This window comes from Crinia signifera, chromosome 4, assembly GCF_055691185.1.
Source record: "Crinia signifera chromosome 4, ASM5569118v1, whole genome shotgun sequence".
In the NCBI taxonomy this organism is placed as follows: domain Eukaryota; kingdom Metazoa; phylum Chordata; class Amphibia; order Anura; family Myobatrachidae; genus Crinia; species Crinia signifera.
Window position 1 is genome coordinate 9,242,093 of NC_139220.1, and position 19,880 is coordinate 9,261,972.

Sequence of the window (19,880 nt, forward strand, 5' to 3'; positions counted from 1 at the left end):
TTACTCTGAGCCTGAACAGATCGATACATCCTGTGATATAGTGACATCATAGTGACATCATAGTGACGCAGTGACTCAGTCTGTGCCGTGTGTGCCCTTACCTGGGTGGGGACGGCTTCTGCTCTGCATCAGCAACAGGGCAGCAAAACTGGTGTAGAACGGTCTCATTCCTAAAGAGAGAGAAAGCATTGGTTATAGATCAGCAGCCATCATCCCCTATCGCACCCAAACTAGAACACGGAGTCAGAGGCCACTTATATCACATGCATTTCCTTTAATACTTATACACACTTACACAAGTTTTCCATCATCAAAATGACAAGAGGCACACCTCAGTACTCTGTGCTACTGGGGACCCTGCTCCTCCCACTATATAACTCTCAGTCTGTGTCTTCCTGTCCCCCATTCCCCTCCTCACATCTTGTCACTGCCCCTGTCACATGCAGCCCTGTCCTCACTGACACCACTCATCTGATCTACTCTGTGCTGCTGGGGACCCTGCTCCTCCCACTATATAACTCTCAGTCTGTGACTTCCTGCTGCCCCCATTCCCCTCCTCACATCATGTCACTGCCCCGTCACATGCAGTCCTGTCCTCACTGACACATCCCTCATCTCCTGATATACTCTGTGCTGCTGGGGACCCTGAATCCTCCCACTATATAACTCTCAGTCTGTGCCTTCCTGCTGCCTCCATTCCCCCCCTCACATCATGTCACTGCCCCTGTCACATGCAGCCCTGTCCTCACTGACACATCACTCATCTCCTGATATACTCTGTGCTGCTGGGGACCCTGCTCCTCCCACTATATAACTCTCAGTCTGTGGCTTCCTGCTACCTCCATTCCCCCCTCACATCATGTCACTGCCCCTGTCACATGCAGCCCTGTCCTCACTGACACATCACTCATCTCCTGATATACTCTGTGCTGCTGGGGACCCTGCTCCTCTCACTGTATAAGTCTCAGTCTGTGGCTTCCTGCTGCCCCCATTCTTTTATATCGTGTCACAAGAGTTCTGCAGCTCCTCACGGAATGAAGCACACACAAGAGAACCGCACTGTACAGCACCAGGCGATATAGGACAAGTACATGGTAAGTACAGATGGCTGCATCAGGGGACAGGGATATGGAAGTGATTATTAGGATTACTGTGCGTCACCTGTGACTTTGCATGCGTGTAAAGATTCCCATACATTACGGCGACTTCTGTTAAGCCTGCCCACTCAGAATCCAGGAGTTCCAGCTGGTGCGACCCGCTGACATTCACATGCAATCTGGGCTCTCTGATCACCACAACTGCAGTTGAATTGCCCCCAGTGTATGGGGGGCCTTACCACTAATTCCTGTGCTATTAATGTCGCCCAACGTCCCTTATGCTTTGCATATGAGATCCAATAATAAATGGGCCGCTAAGCCTGAATAACCCACCCGGGAGCACCACCAATGGGTGTAATCCACTGACCGGGAGACCAACCTGCCGCTCTGCATGAATGACTACCACGATGTCGAAGGTGGGAAGGTGACACCAAGGCTGGGAGGAGGTGTGACAGTGTGGTGCAGAGCACAAGTCACACTACGGAGATGAAGAACCCGGAGTGCCGCCACGTGCTGCGCCTCCGCTCCGTCTTCCCCAGCTGAGCTCTGATCTGTAATTAAATCCCCTTTCTGTAACGCTGATTGTAATGAATAAATTACACCTCTCAGCATCTTTCTGGACTCACAGGAGACCTCTTTATGTAGGCACTCTGCAGCGTTAGATCTCGGCTGGCACTGCAGCCGGCCAGGACCTCACACCCGCCCTACAGGGGGCCGCACTGGCATGGTGGGTGCACCTGGCATCAGTAAGGTAGAGAACTGCTTAAACACTCTCCACCCTGTGGGCACAGCCCGGATGCCTACACGGATTCTCCCTCCCCTGCTGTCTAGGACAGGCCCGGCTCTCCTGCTTATGTACAAAAGGAGATTCTGTGTTTTATGGGCCATAGGAAACGGTTGACACAAGGAAAAGGTTGACGCAGGTCAGGTGACTCGTTGCGCTTGGAATACTTTACCATACCCAATCATAGGCCATGCGGATGGTAAATTAGTTCATTTAAAAAAAAAAATAGGGAAAAAAAATGTGAAAAACTGACATTGACCTTTTCATGTGTGGACAATTACAGTGTCTGCCTTAAGCAGTCGCCCGCATGCAACACCCGTGAGACCTGAGACACCCCCTCAGCCTCCGCGCGCGCTGTATTATATGCATGGCGGTTGTGTCATGCCCACAACTCTTCTTGGACTTGCAATAGTGACAGACACCCTACATTGTACCCCCCACCCCCTATTCTGGCACACTTTCCCCGTTCATGCCTTTCCCTCCATATTGTCATGCCATGGGGTAAATTACCCTAGGCGAGAAGGTTTTGATGTGTGTGAGGTTGCCCATAGCAACCAAATTCAAGCTATTGTCCAAAGTTGCCAGCTAAATGAGAAGTAGAATCTGACTGGTTGCTAGGGTCAACAGCTCACACTTCTAGAAACTCTGTAGATTTACAGCAAATGATTTCTCCTGCCTTCGCTAAGAAAAAAGTCAGCCTGGACATGGTTTCTGTGCAGGGTAAATACCGGCTGATTTTCTATGTAGCCCACAGACCGTTTTATTTTTACACTGCAATTTTAAATTTCCATTTGAACACAACCCCACCCAAATCTAAAGCCCAATATTGGGAACAATATCACTGAGAAAGGGCCTTCTGAGTGCTATTGTTCACGATATCGCGTAGTGTATTCAATATCGTTAACACACGCATCCTTAACGATGATTGATGTCTTCTGTGGTCACAGAACGGCTACAAGCTCCAGGACATTTAAATTCCACATTGGAACTCTATTGTACTTTTAGTTGCGGAAGCAGCAACAGCGACACCATCTGTCATAGAAGGTATTGCACCCAGTGACAATGTAGAAGAACAAGCATTGATTCTAACCGCCGCTCATTCCAAGACTCGATTTACCGCCAGCGCCTGCACGATGAAACTAAAAGTTACTCAGTTTAACGAGCTGGAAATTAAAAAACGTACTTTGCCATTTCCACGCAAGCTCGGGATGCAGAGGATTTAAGCAAGATCTGACTGGTCCAGCTGTTTGGGATTTGTAGCATCAAATCCTAATTTCCCTGAGATTGTGCATCCAGGACCCAGATATATCGCCGGCAGATGCTTAGAACACAGATAAGATGTTATTATAGATGCCCCTAATTCGTTTTAAATTTGCAAATTAGGACTTCAATTTTGTTCCTCGTCTCTCAAAATCTTTTTAAGTAAATGTTCCATCAAATTCCTCCCCCTAACAAAATATATAGATCATGGCAAAGCGGTAAAATGTGCAGTATTTTAACCATGGCTTATAGGGAAATGTTTTACGGCCCAGACGTATGGAGGATATTTATCTGCTAACCAGCCCGTTGAAGATAAAAACAAGATTTGCATCCAATTTCCCCCATCCGCACAACAGAACATATTGACGGGCTGATTTCATTTTTCGCCTAACGGGCTGTAAATAATGATTACTGTTAGGATGAATGAGCCCATCTCAGCTCGCGTTGTGGCTGATAATGTCCGGCGGATAAGCCGATTGTAAGGAATAGGAGACAACCGCCGATCTGTGCATCACAATCCTTTCCAGCATACATGTCGTCTTAGATCTGTGCTGAGGAGTCAGGACATTGGCAGGATGGTGGCACCTGTACCTGTGGCAGGCGCGTCGCATCGTAGCCTTGTGGTACCCAACGTTTCTATACGGTTACTATCTGAGTAATCACCCACTGAGGCACAAGACAGATGCCTGCAATCTCTGCCATCAGTGGGTAATCCATTATTGGGTTGTGGGGGTTACAGGCCCGGCCGTCGGCCTCCCACAGGAACCAGCTCGCTGTTCATCCACAGATCACTGTCACAGCTAATGAGTCCCTCGCTCAGATTTCAGCTCAGCTTCTTGAGATCCCCCAATAGGGTGCTAATAAACCGTCCATTTATCACAAGAGCGGGGTCCTCTATGGGGGTCCTGAGACTTACCATTACACAACAATGATTACAAGCAAGTGACCAAACACCTATGTACACACACACAGGGAGCGTACCGCGTGACGACACAGGACCGCTGCCAGAACAGTGCGTACACATAATTGCATGTTATCATGTGCTCCTACGTGGCCAGAGGATGAGGCCTGAAAAATCAGCTGCATGTAGGGACAGTCTGATCTCAGCTGATGCGCTGATGTCCGGTTGCTTCCAGGCCAGAGCTTGTTTGCAACATTTCAGATGACAATTTATTTTCTGTGCAGCGAAAACAATAATGTAGAAATCAATGTATAAATGAGCGACGTAAAAAGCAGGCTGGTAACGGACATGCGCTACTGTCTCCTATGCCCCCGGCGCACAGCCCATATCATAGTGGCAATGGCCGTCCACCAATCAGAATACTGCTTACATGCAGAAAGGTTGACATGGGAGGTTTTCACTGTTTTTTTGAGCCGACAGGAGGTATTTCATGCCCTACCATCCACTAGGGTGTGGTGGGATAATAAAATAGTGTGCCGAGCGCAGCGAGGCACCGTGTCCAAAGCATGCGAGAGGACGCGGTGCTACGTTTCATTGTCCATGTCGACTGTGTCAATATTAGGGTAAAAATCCCATGATGATATTTTGACTGTCAACCTTCCCCATGTCGACATAATGCTTGTGTCGAGATTCAGTCATGTAGACCTTCCTGCATGTCGACCTTCAGTAATGCTGACCTTCCTGCATGTCGACCTAGTGGTGTCGACCTAATTGCGATCTATCTAATGATACACACTCTGTCAGCACCTGGATCTGACTGGCCGGCTCCGGAATCGTTGACATTGCTTTGTCCATCTCTAGATAATGAGGGATTGGCTAATGCATCCAAATACAGAGCACTACCAGACAGACAGACGTCAGTATCTGCACCCGTTACCTGCCACTGCGCTCCCCCCGCCGGCGGATTGTGTCACCATAGTCTTTTGTTGCTGGATTTTAGCACGGTTATTATTTATATCTCCGCAATGCTATTTCTGCCTCCTGTAAGCATGTGTACTACTTATATATAGTCCCGTGTACAGAAACCGGCTGCATCGCCAACACTGCTAGTGTTTCACAACTGCTGTACTTGCTGATCATGGGGAAATGTAGGTTAAACAAATATATATAATTGAACCCCAATTTTTTTTTTTTTTTTTTTAGCTTTCAAAATGTTTTAACATAAATCTTTCATCCGTTTAATAGCCAAAAAACACTGTGGCTGAGTGGATGGAAAGAGACTGTCAAAAATAGCCCAGAATACTTTGAACTGCGGGACGCTTGCTCGCCTGTGATAACCAGCGGGAGAATACAGCGGGGGATATGCTGGACTGGAAATGTTCACGCTCTATAATATTAAAAATATATGAATAGAAAAATAAAACATCATGTGAGAGTCTTTCACAGCATGTGAGTCGTCCCCATACACCCCCCCCCCCCCCCCCCCCCCCCCCCCTATGAACAGAGCATTGCGTCGTGGATAAATATTTCAGCACCAAGGACAGAAGCTGACCAGCTGCAGCACCCAGCCAAGTCCTCCCATCCAATACAGAGGCCGAGCAGCTGCAGCACCCAGCCAAGTCCTCCCATCCAATACAGAGACTGAGCAGCTGCAGCACCCAGCCAAGTCCTCCCATCCAATACAGTGGCTGAGCAGCTGCAGCACCCAGCCGAGTCCTCCCATCCAATACAGAGACCGAGCGGCTGCAGCACCCAGCCGAGTCCTCCCATCCAATACAGAGGCTGAGCGGCTGCAGCACCCAGCCGAGTCCTCCCATCCAATACAGAGGCCGAGCGGCTGCAGCACCCAGCCGAGTCCTCCCATCCAATACAGAGGCCGAGCGGCTGCAGCACCCAGCCGAGTCCTCCCATCCAATACAGAGGCCGAGCGGCTGCAGCACCCAGCCAAGTCCTCCCATCCAATACAGAAGCCGAGCGGCTGCAGCACCCAGCCGAGTCCTCCCATCCAATACAGAGGCTGACCGGCTGCAGCACCCAGCCAAGTCCTCCCATCCAATACGGAGGCTGACCGGCTGCAGCACCCAGCCAAGTCCTCCCATCCAATACAGAGGCCGAGCAGCTGCAGCACCCAGCCAAGTCCTCCCATCCAATACAGAGGCCGAGCGTCTGCAGCACCCAGCCAAGTCCTCCCATCCAATACAGAGGCCAAGCAGCTGCAGCACCGAGCCAAGTCCTCCCATCCAATACAGAGGCCGACCGGCTGCAGCACCCAGCCAAGTCCTCCCATCCAATACAGAGGCTGAGCGTCTGCAGCACCCAGCCAAGTCCTCCCATCCAATACAGAGACTGACTGGCTGCAGCACCCAGCCAAGTCCTCCCATCCAATACAGAGGCCGAGCGTCTGCAGCACCCAGCCAAGTCCTCCCATCCAATACAGAGGCCGAGTGTCTGCAGCACCCAGCCAAGTCCTCCCATCCAATACAGAGGCCGAGCGTCTGCAGCACCCAGCCAAGTCCTCCCATCCAATACAGAGGCCGAGCAGCTGCAGCACCCAGCCAAGTCCTCCCATCCAATACAGACTCCTGGAATGTACACAGGATAACAGGGGTTATTCAGACCTGGTCACTGGGCTGCGATTTCACAAGGCAGATTATTATCGATGACCTTTGCGTGGCCATTCAGCAGAAAAATGCAGCGTCGCAACTTGACTGACAAGAAGCCACTGTTTGTGGGTGGCAGTTTTCTGGGAGTCTCAGTGCCCCCCTCCCTCCCCCATGGGGGGTTTCAGGGAGGGTCTGTGACATCAGCTCCGGCCTCGATCACCCTGATCCTATCGGCCCGGCTGAGTAGGTTCTGGGTTGAGCACAGACTGCACACACTGGGGAATCATTTGAGTTGCGAATGGTTTTGCAAATAGACGAGGACGATCGCCATGATTTTCGCAGGCCATTTGCAGACTTGCACTGGGCAGGATACCACTTTGGCAGGGGGGCAGTGATCAGATCACAGGGCTCTGCTAAATCGCCCCAGTGCAGTCAGGTGTGACTAACCCCTAACATGCAATCCTGGCTCTGAAGTGGATGTGAGGACTTGGCTGGGTGCTGCAGATGCTCAGCCTCTGTCCTTGGTGCTGAAATCTGTATCCACACCACAATACACGGTTGATAAGTCTATTCTACAGGATACAGATTGAATGTCAGATCTGACTGGTTGGAACAAAAACCTGGTACTATCTGAATGGCAGTTTGGCAGTTTTCCAGAATTTCGAATCAAATGGTCAACTGTCATTTGCTCTCATCCATTTACCAGCTTTACTTATGTCCACACAAAGAAAACGCGACATGAGGTTGTCACTTCTTTTTTTATATTTTTGTGGGACTTTCTCAAAGTTTAACATGCACGTGCACCATGATTAGGAATGGACGCAGCGAAGCGAGGCACCATGCAAGGGTACGCTCGACAGTAATTGGGGGTCCGCATCGACATTGACACAAAAAAAACCCATGTCGATATTTTGCATGTTGACCTATTGACTGTGTACCTAGACACTGTCCACCTTTCCCCCCACAGCCTACTCCTCTCTAGCCGTCCGTATGACAGTGATACAGCACATTTGCCAGTAGCTACATACATAGAACGTTGGTATTGTACATTGTGCATATGGTCAACCCCTATCGGTGGATAGGCAGTAGGTCCACACAGAAAACAAGCATTTTTGTTGATCGGTTCAAAAAGGCCGACAAGAAATTTTTTTGTCGTTTTTCGTGTCAATGTAGTTAGATATGGACACCATATAAGATTAACGCTACTCTATGGGGGGAATTCAAGTGTCTTACAAGCCATTGGCCAGTAGATGGCTCTGCGCGGCCGCCATTGCTGGTAACTAGCAGGCTCGTACTTGCATTAGCTGCTCATCCACTATATTATGTAAATGACACTTAGAGGTAAATTTAACTAAAGGGTGAGTTTTTTAGAAGTGAAATACCAGCCAATCAGACGCTGCTTATCGATTATCTAACACCTTCTAGAGGACAACAGCTAGAATTGGATTGGTTGCTATGGGCAACAGCTTTTATTTCTATAAACTTCACACTTTAGTAAATTTACCGGATTCCGTCCAGATCCTCCACATTAGGGCACAACAACCTCAATTCTCAGCCAGCCCTGCCAGCAGTGCCCGGAACGATTTCCAGGTGTAGAACGGTTCTGCAGAGTGTAACACGTATGTCATGTTGTGTCACGTGTGGACAGATCATGCATTTTCCGCATCTCCGGAGCGGTGGGAAGGAGGAGAGAGATCCCCCCGGAGAGGAGAGGAGGGGGCGGGCAGGTTATAACACTTCTCCCTGTTGCCCACATGCTCCAGAAATAGACATTGAGCAGAAGGATCTTAATGCGGGGAGGTATTGATTCCCGAACACAGCAGGAGAAGGGAAGTTCTCCTAATATGAGAATATTACCTAGGGGTCTTTCCTAGGTGCTGCGCTATTTCTCTCGCTCCAATTAGCTTCCCCCCAGCCTCCCTCTTCTGCCCCCGTCCTGCTCATCCTTTTGTCCACTCCGTCTCATTACCTGCCTCACTCCGCTCCCCTTCCCTAGGATTTGGCCCAGCATCTTGCAGATGTTCTCCCGGCCTGGCAGAAACATCTGCAATAGATGAAATCCAGTTCGCTGCATTCAGCCTGAATGTGGCACCTCCTCCAGCTGTTGTGAAACTACACATCCCAGCATGCCTTGCCATAGTGTTAGCATTCCCTAATAGCAAAACTGTGGCAAGGCATGATGGGACTTGTAGTTTCACAACAGCTGGAGGACCATAGTTTGGGCATGCCCGGACAAACCTCTCGCTGGTATATTTTGTGACTTCTTTTTATTGACCTCGAATAAAATCTATGGTCAGCAAAATAAACAAAATTGGCAAGGAAGACGCAGTCGTCTGAAGGTGGAACTCCATCTTAGTTAAAGGCAAGTCTATGATATGTTGTATGTAGTTAATTTGTCGATGAACGAAATACCAACAGGAGGATTTAATACTGTGCAGAGGGCAGAGAGCAATGCAAGGGGACAGTGGACACTAATTTGGTGCCAATGTCGACACTACAACTGTTTCAGCATTTCAACATGCTCTGCACTATGATCATGTTGGTATATTGCGTGTCGGCATTTCAACCGACGGTATTACAGTGTCGGCCAAGTGACTGTCGGTAAATCATACTGAACCCCATCAATATATGGGATACAGTCATATTGTCTACAGCATTTAGGTCTACAAGCATTAGGTCTACACCACTAGGTCGACCTGCATTTAGGTAGACATGCATTTAGAGCGACATGCATAGGTCGACAGGGTCATTAGGTCGACTTTTATAAGGTCGACAGGGGGAAGGTCGACAGGCAAAAGGTCGACATGGGGTCATTTGACTGTTTTATGAGTCGACATGTGCCGACAGGCGGTATTTCATGCCCTACCATCCACTAGGGCGTGGTGGGAGAATAAAATAGTGTGCCGAGCGCAGCGAGGCACCGTGCCCGAAGCATGGCGAGCGCACGTGGTGCTATGTTGACGCTTGAAAAAAAAATTGCTAAAAAAATGTCGACCTTTTCACTGTCGACCTAATGACCCTGTCGACCTAATCTTATCTGTTCGCTAGATTACAAATTATATATATATATATATATATATATATATATACATATACACACACACACACATATATATATATATAATATATATATGCAGCCTAGCAAACCGGACTGATTGAGGGCCTTTCTCACTATACTATGTAGATCACATACGTACAGCCGCCATAATAACTATTCTGGATGGGAGTGACAGATGGACCTGACAGAATACAGTGTAAGACGCCATTCAGGAAAAAGGATCCCAATATTTCTCAAATAAAAAAAGTCAGGACAAAAATAAACCCCCATCTGCTGAACACAGAGTCGTATGAATCACAATCTTTGAGTGACAATGCTAATGAATCACAATTATTGGGGGCAATGGCTCCTGGGCACAACTCCAAACTGTCCCAACTTCTTGGCCAATGGCAGTTATCCCTCTCCTTTCCATATGCAACATGTGACCCCCCCCCCCCCCCCTTCCTTTCTGCACCCTTGGGGAAATAACTTTACACCCCACAAGAGCCTTTCTCCTTCATCTGCGGAGAGAAATCCAGGTACAGAGGCTTCTGCCCTTAATGTTCCAAAGACAAACTGTACCGGGACAAGGACTGGCTGCTGATACATTCTCTGTACAGCGCTACAGCATATGAAGGCACTATATAATTACCCGAATAATAGAATACCGCTATATGTATGTAGGTAGAGACATATATGTGTGTGTTGTCTATTTCCTCCAGTCACACATAATCTCCGCATTAGATTGGCTATCACTCTGAATTATCACATCTCCGAACACGGTTAGTAAGCTGTCAGTGGACCAGAAGACACCACCGGGGACGCGCATCCCCCCATCCCCCCGACCCTAGCACTTGTAACCCTGGCAGTGCTGGCCGCACACAGCGCATTGTATGTAAATATGGCTGCGTGCAGAGAATCCCACTGCTAAATGCTAAGCACTGGGCTCCCACACAGCCTACACAACAGCGCATCGTGCCGAGGGATAAGACAGGAAGCAAACCCTTATCTGTACATACAGTATACAGTATATACAGTGATGCATTGTACTGCAGAACTGCAGCCGGCAAAGTGTGGCGCAATGTAAGATAGCCAGAGCAGAGTGCAGCATATGGGGCTTGTTCTTACATAAAAGACCCGCACAGCCCCTATTCTGTATCCTCTCTGTCCTGCACCATGTAACCACCAGCACAGCCCCTATCCTGTATCCTCTCTGTCCTGCCCCATGTAACCACCAGCACAGCCCCTATCCTGTATCCTCTCTGTCCTGCACCATGTAACCACCAGCACAGCCCCTATACTGTATCCTCTGTGTCCTGCACAGCCCCTATCCTGTATCCTCTCTGTCCTGCACCATGTAACCACCAGCACAGCCCCTATACTGTATCCTCTCTGCTCAGCACCATGTAACCACCAGCACAGCCCCTATACTGTATCATCTGTGTCCTGCACCATGTAACCACCAGCACAGCCCCTATCCTGTATCCTCTCTGTCCTGCCCCATGTAACCACCAGCACAGCCCCTATACTGTATCCTCTGTGTCCCGCACCATGTAACCACCAGCACAGCCCCTATACTGTATCCTCTGTATCCTGCACCATGTAACCACCAGCACAGCCCCTATCCTGTATCCTCTCTGTCCTGCACCATGTAACCACCAGCACAGCCCCTATTCTGTATCCTCTCTGTCCTGCACCATGTAACCACCAGCACAGCCCCTATCCTGTATCCTCTCTGTCCTGCCCCATGTAACCACCAGCACAGCCCCTATCCTGTATCCTCTCTGTCCTGCACCATGTAACCACCAGCACAGCCCCTATCCTGTATCCTCTCTGTCCTGCCCCATGTAACCACCAGCACAGCCCCTATACTGTATCCTCTGTGTCCCGCACCATGTAACCACCAGCACAGCCCCTATACTGTATCCTCTGTATCCTGCACCATGTAACCACCAGCACAGCCCCTATCCTGTATCCTCTCTGTCCTGCACCATGTAACCACCAGCACAGCCCCAATCCAGTATCCTCTCTTCTCAGCATCATGTAACCACCAGCACAGCCCCTGTCCTGTACCTTGTCTGTCCAGCATCATGTAACCACCAGCACAGCCCCAATCCTGTATCATCTCTGTTCAGCACCATGTAACCACCAGCACAGCCCCTATCCTGAGTCCGCTCTGCTCAGCACCATGTAACCACCAGCACAGCCCTTATCCTGTATCCGCTCTGCTCAGCACCATGTAACCACCAGCACAGCCCCTGTCCTGTACCCTGTCTGTCCAGCATCATGTAACCACCAGCACAGCCCCAATCCTGTATCATCTCTGTTCAGCACCATGTAATCACCAGCACAGCCCCTATCCTGTATCCTCTCTATCCTACACCATGTAACCACCAGCACAGCCCCTATCCTGTATCCTCTCTGCTCAGCATCATGTAACCACCAGCACAGCCCCTATCCTGTATCCTCTGTCCTACATCATGTAACCACCAGCACAGCCCCAATCCTGCATCCTCTCTGTCCTGTACCATGTAATCACTAGCACAGCCCCTATCCTGTATCCTCTCTGCTCAGCACCATGTAACCACCAGCACAGCCCCTATCCTGTATCCTCTCTGTCCCGCATCATATAACCACCAGCACAGCCCCTATCCTGTATCCTCTCTGCTCAGCACCGTGTAACCACCAGCACAGCCCCTATCCTGTATCCTCTCTGCTCAGCACCATGTAACCACCAGCACAGACCCTATCCTGTATCCTCTCTGTCCTGCACCATGTAACCACCAGCACAGCCCCAATCCTGTATCCTCTCTGCTCAGCATCATGTAACCACCAGCACAGCCCCTATCCTGTATCCTCTCTACCCTACACTGTGTAACCACCAGCACAGCCCCTATGCTTTATCCTCTGAGTCCTGTACGATGTAACCACAGCAGAACAACCTCTCCACCCTACATGGCGTAAGCGGCACGGAGCCCTACACAGTGCCCTCTCCACCCTACATGGCTTAAGTGGCACAGAGCCCTACACAGAGCCCTCTCCCCCCCTACATGGTGTAAGCGGCAAGGAGCCCTACACAGCGACCTCTCCACCCTGCATGGCGTAAGCGGCACAGAGCCCTACACAGCGCCCTCTCCCCCCTGCACGGTGTGAGCGGCACAGAGCCCTACACAGCACCCTCTCCCCCCTGCACGGTGTATGCGGCACAGAGCCCTACACAGCACCCTCTCCCCCCTGCACGGTGTATGCGGCACAGAGCCCTACACAGCACCCTCTCCCCCCTGCACGGTCTAAGCGGCACAGAGCCCTACACAGCGCCCTCTCCCCCCTGCACGGTGTGAGCGGCACAGAGCCCTACACAGCACCCTCTCCCCCCTGCACACTCCTCGCAGCCATTTCCCACAATCCCCTCAGCATCCAGATTCTTTGCATGTAGAGCTGCACCAGTCGGAGCCCATCGTCCCCCACCATCCACTTCCATAGTGATGCAGAGCGCTGTGCATTCACAACACAGCCATACACGCAGCACACAGCAGAGATTAGATTGAGTCATAAGCAGGTTATTACAGCATTCAGACCAATTCACAAAGCAATAAGCAAGCTCCCAGCTCAGCAGAATAATATACACCGGGGGTCTCCTGCAATATAAGATCATTTATATGAGAGGATTGAGCGGGGGCGGGGAGGGGGGGTGTAACTGTGCCAGCTTTCCTCAGCAGTCTCAAGGTGAGATTAAATCTGAAATGATGGCTGTGAATCCCAATCTATACGCGGGGCTCAGTACAGGTTAATCCAGAGATATTGGCATGTACATAGGACCTGTGGGAGGAGCCCCCGGTGTGACCTCTGACCTGCTGGGTAATTACTATTCTCCTGTGATGGAGATGACAGGGAACATTGCAGTGTGCAGTGACAGGGCGCCACTAGGGACCCTTGTACCCCCAGACACCATCTAATGAGCTGACAATACAAATCTGCACGCGGTTGTGGAAGGGTTGGGGATTCTCTGCACAAATTAGCACCGCATGGCTGCCCCAATTACGCAAGGTCACGGGGAAATGGCAGCTTCGTAGAACTACAAGTCTCAGCAGGCGATATTGTCCAACAACCATCTTATTTCAGCACATTTTGCATGTGGTAGGGAATATAGATTGTAAGCTCCACTGGGGCAGGAACTGATGTGAATGTTCAAATATTCTCTGTACAGCGCTGCGGAATATGTGTGTGATATATAATATAACTGGTAATAATATTCTCTGTACAGTGATGTGGAATATGTGTGCGCTATATAATATAACTGGTAATAATATTCTCTGTACAGTGATGTGGAATATGTGTGCGCTATATAATAACTGGTAATAATATTCTCTGTACAGCGCTGTGGAATATGTGTGCGCTATATAATAACTGGTAATAATAATCTCTGTACAGCACTGCGGAATATGTGTGCGCTATATAAAGAACTGGTAATAATAATCTCTGTACAGTGCTGCGGAATATGTGTGCTATATAATAACTGGTAATAATAATCTCTGTACAGCGCTGAGGAATATGTGTGCGCTATATAATAACTGGTAATAATAATCTCTGTACAGCGCTGAGGAATATGTGTGCGCTATATAAATAACTGGTAATAATAATCTCTGTACAGCGCTGTGGAATATGTGTGCACTATATAATAACTGGTAATAATAGTCTCTGTACAGCGCTGCGGAATATGTGTGCGCTATATAAATACCTGGTAATAATATTCTCTGTACAGCGCTGCGGAATATGTGTGCGCTATATAAATACCTGGTAATAATATGCTCTGTACAGCGCTGCGGCATATGTGTGCGCTATATAATAACTGGTAATAATAGTCTCTGTACAGCGCTGCGGAATATGTGTGCGCTATATAAATAACTGGTAATAATATTCTCTGTACAGCGCTGAGGAATATGTGTGCGCTATATAAATACCTGGTAATAATAATCTCTGTACAGCGCTGAGGAATATGTGTGTGCTATATAAATAACTGGTAATAATAGTCTCTGTACAGCGCTGTGGAATATGTGTGCGCTATATAATAACTGGTAATAGTCTGTACAGCGCTGCGGAATATGTGTGCGCTATATAATAACTGGTAATAATAATCTCTGTACAGCGCTGCAGAATATGTGTGCGCTATATAATAACTGGTAATAATAATCTCTGTACAGCGCTGCGGAATGTGTGCGCTATATAATAACTGGTAATAATAATCTCTGTACAGCACAGCGGAATGTGTGTGCGCTATATAATAACCTCTGTACAGCGCTGCGGAATATGTGTGCGCTATATAATAACTTTTAATAATAATCTCTGTACAGCGCTGCAGAATATGTGTGCGCTATATAATAACTGGTAATAATAGTCTCTGTACAGCGCTGCGGAATATGTGTGCGCTATATAATAACTGGTAATAATAGTCTCTGTACAGCGCTGCGGAATATGTGTGCGCTATATAATAACTGGTAATAATAACCTCTGTACAGCGCTGCGGAATATGTGTGCGCTATATAATAACTGGTAATAATAATCTCTGTACAGCGCTGCAGAATATGTGTGCGCTATATAAATAACTGGTAATAATAGTCTCTGTACAGCGCTGCGGAATATGTGTGCGCTATAGAAGGAACTGTTAATAAATAATCCTGGGAGGTCTGGAGAACATGGGAGCCGGAGTTCTGGCTGATACCAGGCTGACTGACAGCTGTATAAGATGCGGGGCAGTGGGCTGGAGGCTTAGCAATGACATGAGGGGAAAGGATTTTTTATATCATTAAAGCACTGTCATACGCCATGGCGCAGTACCATTGACCATACATTACTGATGACCGATAGTCAGCAGGGGGTGTACACAGCACATATTTGGGAGGAGGTAATGGAGCACAGGTCACTTTCAATACCCTGAAAGTGACTGGGGTTCAAGAAGCCCCATTGCCTGTATCCAAGTCCAATGCAAAACTGAAAATCTGCCCTCCTCAGCACCCAACCTGTGCCCTCCTACCAACAGCACCATCCTTCATCCTCTGTACCTATCCCGTGCCCTCTGCACAACAGCACCCATCCAGTACCCTCCACACCACAGAAACGATCCTACATCCTCTGTACCCACCCTGTGCCCTCTGCACGACAGCACCCACCCAGACCCACCGCACCACAGAAACCATCCTACATCCTCTGTACCTATCCCGTGCCCTCTGCACAACAGCACCCATCCAGTACCCACCGCACCACAGAAACCATCCTACATCCTCTGTACCTATCCTGTGCCCTCTGCACAACTGCACCCATCCAGTACCCACTGCACCACAGAAACCATCCTACATCCTTTATACCCACCCTGTGCCCTCCAACCAACAACACCCATCCAGTACCCTCTGGACCACAAAAACCATCCTACATCCTCTGTACCCACCCTGTGCCCTCCAACCAACAGCACCAATCCAGTACCCTCCTACCAACAGAACCCATCCTACATCCTCTGTACCTATCCCGTGCCCTCTGCACAACAGCACCCATCCAGTACCCACCGCACCACAGAAACCATCCTACATCCTTTATACCCACCCTGTGCCCTCCAACCAACAACACCCATCCAGTACCCTCCTACAAACAGAACCCATCCTACATACCTATCCCGTGCCCTCTGCACAACAGCACCTATCCAGTACCCTCCGCACCACAGAAACCATCAGACATCCTCTGTACCTATCCTTTGCCCTCTGACCAACAGCACCCATCCTGTGTCCTTTGTACCTATCCTGTGCCCTCACCAACATAGCACACACACACTGCACCCACCGCACCAAAGCACCTATCTTGTGAACACAACAACATGGCACCCATTCTGCACCCAAATACATATTCTACAACCACAGCACCCATCCTGTGCCCCCCAGTCCACCAACCCAACTCCCTGAATCACAGCACCCATTCTGCACCACCATATGCCCTCTAGACCACATTACCTATTCTACACACAGCACCCATCCTGTGCCCCCAGACCAAAGCACAAACTCTGTGCCATCTGGACCACAGCACCCGTTATGCAACCACCCTGTGACCTCCAGACCAAACCACCCATTCTGCACACACAATACATATGCTACACCCACAGCACCCATCCTGCGCCCTCCGGACCACAGCACCCATCCTGCGCCCTCCGGACCACAGCACCCATCCTGCGCCCTCCGGACCACAGCACCCATCCTGCATCGTCTGCACCCATTCTGTTCCCCCTGGACCACAGCACCCATTCTGCACACACAATACACATGCTACACCCACAGCACCCATCCTGTGCCCTCCGGACCACAGCACCCATCCTGCATCATCTGCACCTATTCTGTTCCCCCTGGACCACAGCACCCATTCTGCACACATAATACACATGCTACACCCACAGCACCCATCCTGTGCCCTCCTGACCACAGCACCCATCCTGCATCCTCTGCACCCACTCTGTGCCCTCTGGACCCCAGCACCCATCCTGCATCCTCTGCACCCACTCTGTGCCCCAGCACCCCTTCTGCACCCTACACGGCAATGCCACCCATTCGCCAGCCCCATACAGCAGCCCTGAGCAGGGTACTCACTCTGCCTTCCTCCCCAGGATGGCTTTGCAGAGGGTGGCCGGCTTGTGCTGCTGGATCTGCGGGGAGCTCCGGGGCGCAGGGCTCTGGCCGGGCTCCGGCTCCTCGCTGTGCTGGACGCCCGGGGGGTGCTGGTGCCCCTGCGGCTGGGTCTGAGCCTGGCTGCGGGCAGGGCTCTCCGGCTCTCCCTGGCCCCCCGCCTGGACGGAGGGCTGAGCCTGGGGCTGCTCGGGCACAGGCTGGGCTGGGGGCTGAGGCAGAGCTGGGAGCGGAGGCTGGCCGGGCACAGGCAGGGCTGGGGGCTGAGGCTGGCCGGGCACAGGCTGCGGTTGGCCCCGCAGGCTCTGGTTCTCGCTGCCCAGCTGGTCCAGCCTCCTCTCCAGCTCGTCGATGCGCTGCCGCTGGGTGTGGATGAGGCTCTGCTGGTTCTGCACGATGCTGGTCAGCTCCCGCAGGTACAGGACGGCCCGCACCGGGTTCTCCAGGAGATTCTCCATCCCTGGTCCCGGCCAGCGACACACTGAGCCGGGGGAGAGCTGCGTGACAGCACCGGGAGGGGAGGGGGAGGAGGACGGGGAGGATCCGGCCGCAGCATCATCATCAGGGAGGTTATATAATGGGGGAGGGGGGCCGGATCATCCAGCCTGCCCTAGAGCAGGGTGCAGAGGTGTGCTCCCCTTTATATCTCAGGTAGCGGGTCAGCTCTGTGAGTGCAGAGGTGTGCTCCCCCTTATTACTGGGTGATTCCCCTTATATCGCAGGTAGAGTGTCAGCTCTGTGGGTTCAGAGATGTGCTTCCCTCTTATGTCTCGGGTAGAGTGTCAGCTCTGTGGGTGCAGAGGTGTGCCACTGCTCCCCCTTATATCTCAGGTAGAGGGTCAGCTCTGTGGGTGCAAAGGTGTGCCACTGCTCCCCCTTATATCTCAGGTAGAGGGTCAGCTCTGTGGGTTCAGAGATGTGCTTCCCTCTTATGTCTCGGGTAGAGTGTCAGCTCTGTGGGTGCAGAGGTGTGCCACTGCTCCCCCTTATATCTCAGGTAGAGGGTCAGCTCTGTGGGTGCAAAGGTGTGCCACTGCTCCCCCTTATATCTCAGGTAGAGGGTCAGCTCTGTGGGTGCAGAGGTGTGCCACTGCTCCCCCTTATATCTCAGGTAGAGTGTCAGCTCTGTGGGTGCAGAAGTATGCTCCCCCTTTTTACCTGGGGATTCCCCTTATATCTCAGGTAGAGGGTCAGCTCTGTGGGTGCAGAGGTGTGCCACTGCTCCCCCTTATATCTCAGGTAGAGTGTCAGCTCTGTGGGTGCAGAGGTGTGCTCCCCCTTATTACTGGGTGATTCCCCTTATATCTCAGGTAGAGTGTCAGCTCTGTGTGTGCAGAAGTGTGCCACTGCTCCCCCTTATATCTCAGGTAGAGGGTCAGCTCTGTGGGTGCAGAGGGATGCTCCCCCTTATTACTGGGTGCTCCCCACTTACACTGAGATTACACATGCCTCCCTCACATCTATATATCCCTGCCCCCACTGTAGTGCAGCCAGGTGTTACCCAGGTGCAGTTACCAGCATTATTGCGGTTATCCCTGCTCAGAATCAGGCACAAACCCTCACTGATGATCACCCCCTTTGTGACTTATGCTGAGTGCCAGCTCTTGTGGAACGTTCAGTATTGCCAGTCCCCCACCCATCATCATGGCTGTAGAACCAGAATCCTGTTTTCTGTCTCTTGTACTACGCTGAATTCACCTCCAGTGTAGTGATCTGAATCCCAAAATCGCTCCATGTGTAGGGGCAATAGCAATGCACGGCCCGGCTTGCTGCTAACATCAGTAGCATGCGGTGGGGTGAGACAGGTGAGGCACAGCCTTTCCTGTCATACTAACTTATACGCCAGAGTTTTGAATTTATAAAGTACTGCATCTCATCGCATCGCATCGCATGCAATATAGTGGCATGCGATGCGGTTTTTAATTGTACAAGCACCCTGATGGGTGCTTACAATGTTAAATGCACCCCCATTGTCAACGCGACCCCCACTATAAACTCCAACCCGAAGCGTGGCGAGCGCACCGAGCCCGCGAGGGGCGGCGGTACGTGTCATCCGACCTTTTCACACCCCCACTATCCACGTCGGCATGGAGTTGATTTTAGATAGTGTGGCGAGCGCACATGTAAAGTAATCCATGTTGACCTAGCCCATGTTGACCTAACGCTAGTGTCGACCTAATGTCATGTTGACCTAGATCCATGTCAACCTTGACCCATGTTGACCTTAACCCATGTCGACCTTGGTGCATGTCGACCTAGCGGTGTCGACCCAATGCTTGTCGACCTAGTTACTGTAGACCTAATGACCGTATCCCCTCCCCAGAGAGGCCTTGTCAGATGGCTCAGCACACAGCACCGGCGCATTGCTGTGCATCGCTGTGCACTGAGTGATCAGATCGCGTTGCTCTGTGTGTAGGCCCCGTTAGGCACGCCTGCGTTTTCCCTGACTCTCCCATGAAACATCTGGTTCCCCCCCACACACACCCACACACACACCCACACACACACACACACCCACTGCATGTCAATCACCTTGCGTA

The 19,880-nt window shown here is 50.6% G+C and overlaps 1 protein-coding gene across 10 annotated transcripts in view; it reads right to left on the reverse strand.

Moving 5' to 3' along the window:
* Positions 1–17,881, reverse strand: part of IQSEC3 (IQ motif and Sec7 domain ArfGEF 3) — a 58,784-nt gene extending 40,903 nt beyond the window's left edge. For all 10 annotated transcript variants that reach the window (XM_083180992.1, XM_083180991.1, XM_083180994.1 and 7 more), the window contains exons 1-2: positions 17,305–17,881; positions 102–170 (exon numbers count right to left, since the gene is read on the reverse strand). In XM_083180992.1, the coding sequence (XP_083037118.1) occupies positions 102–170; positions 17,305–17,798 (563 nt within the window). In that variant the 5' untranslated portion in view covers positions 17,799–17,881. The remainder of the gene's footprint in view (positions 1–101; positions 171–17,304) is intronic.
* Between the last annotated feature and the right edge of the window lie 1,999 nt (positions 17,882–19,880).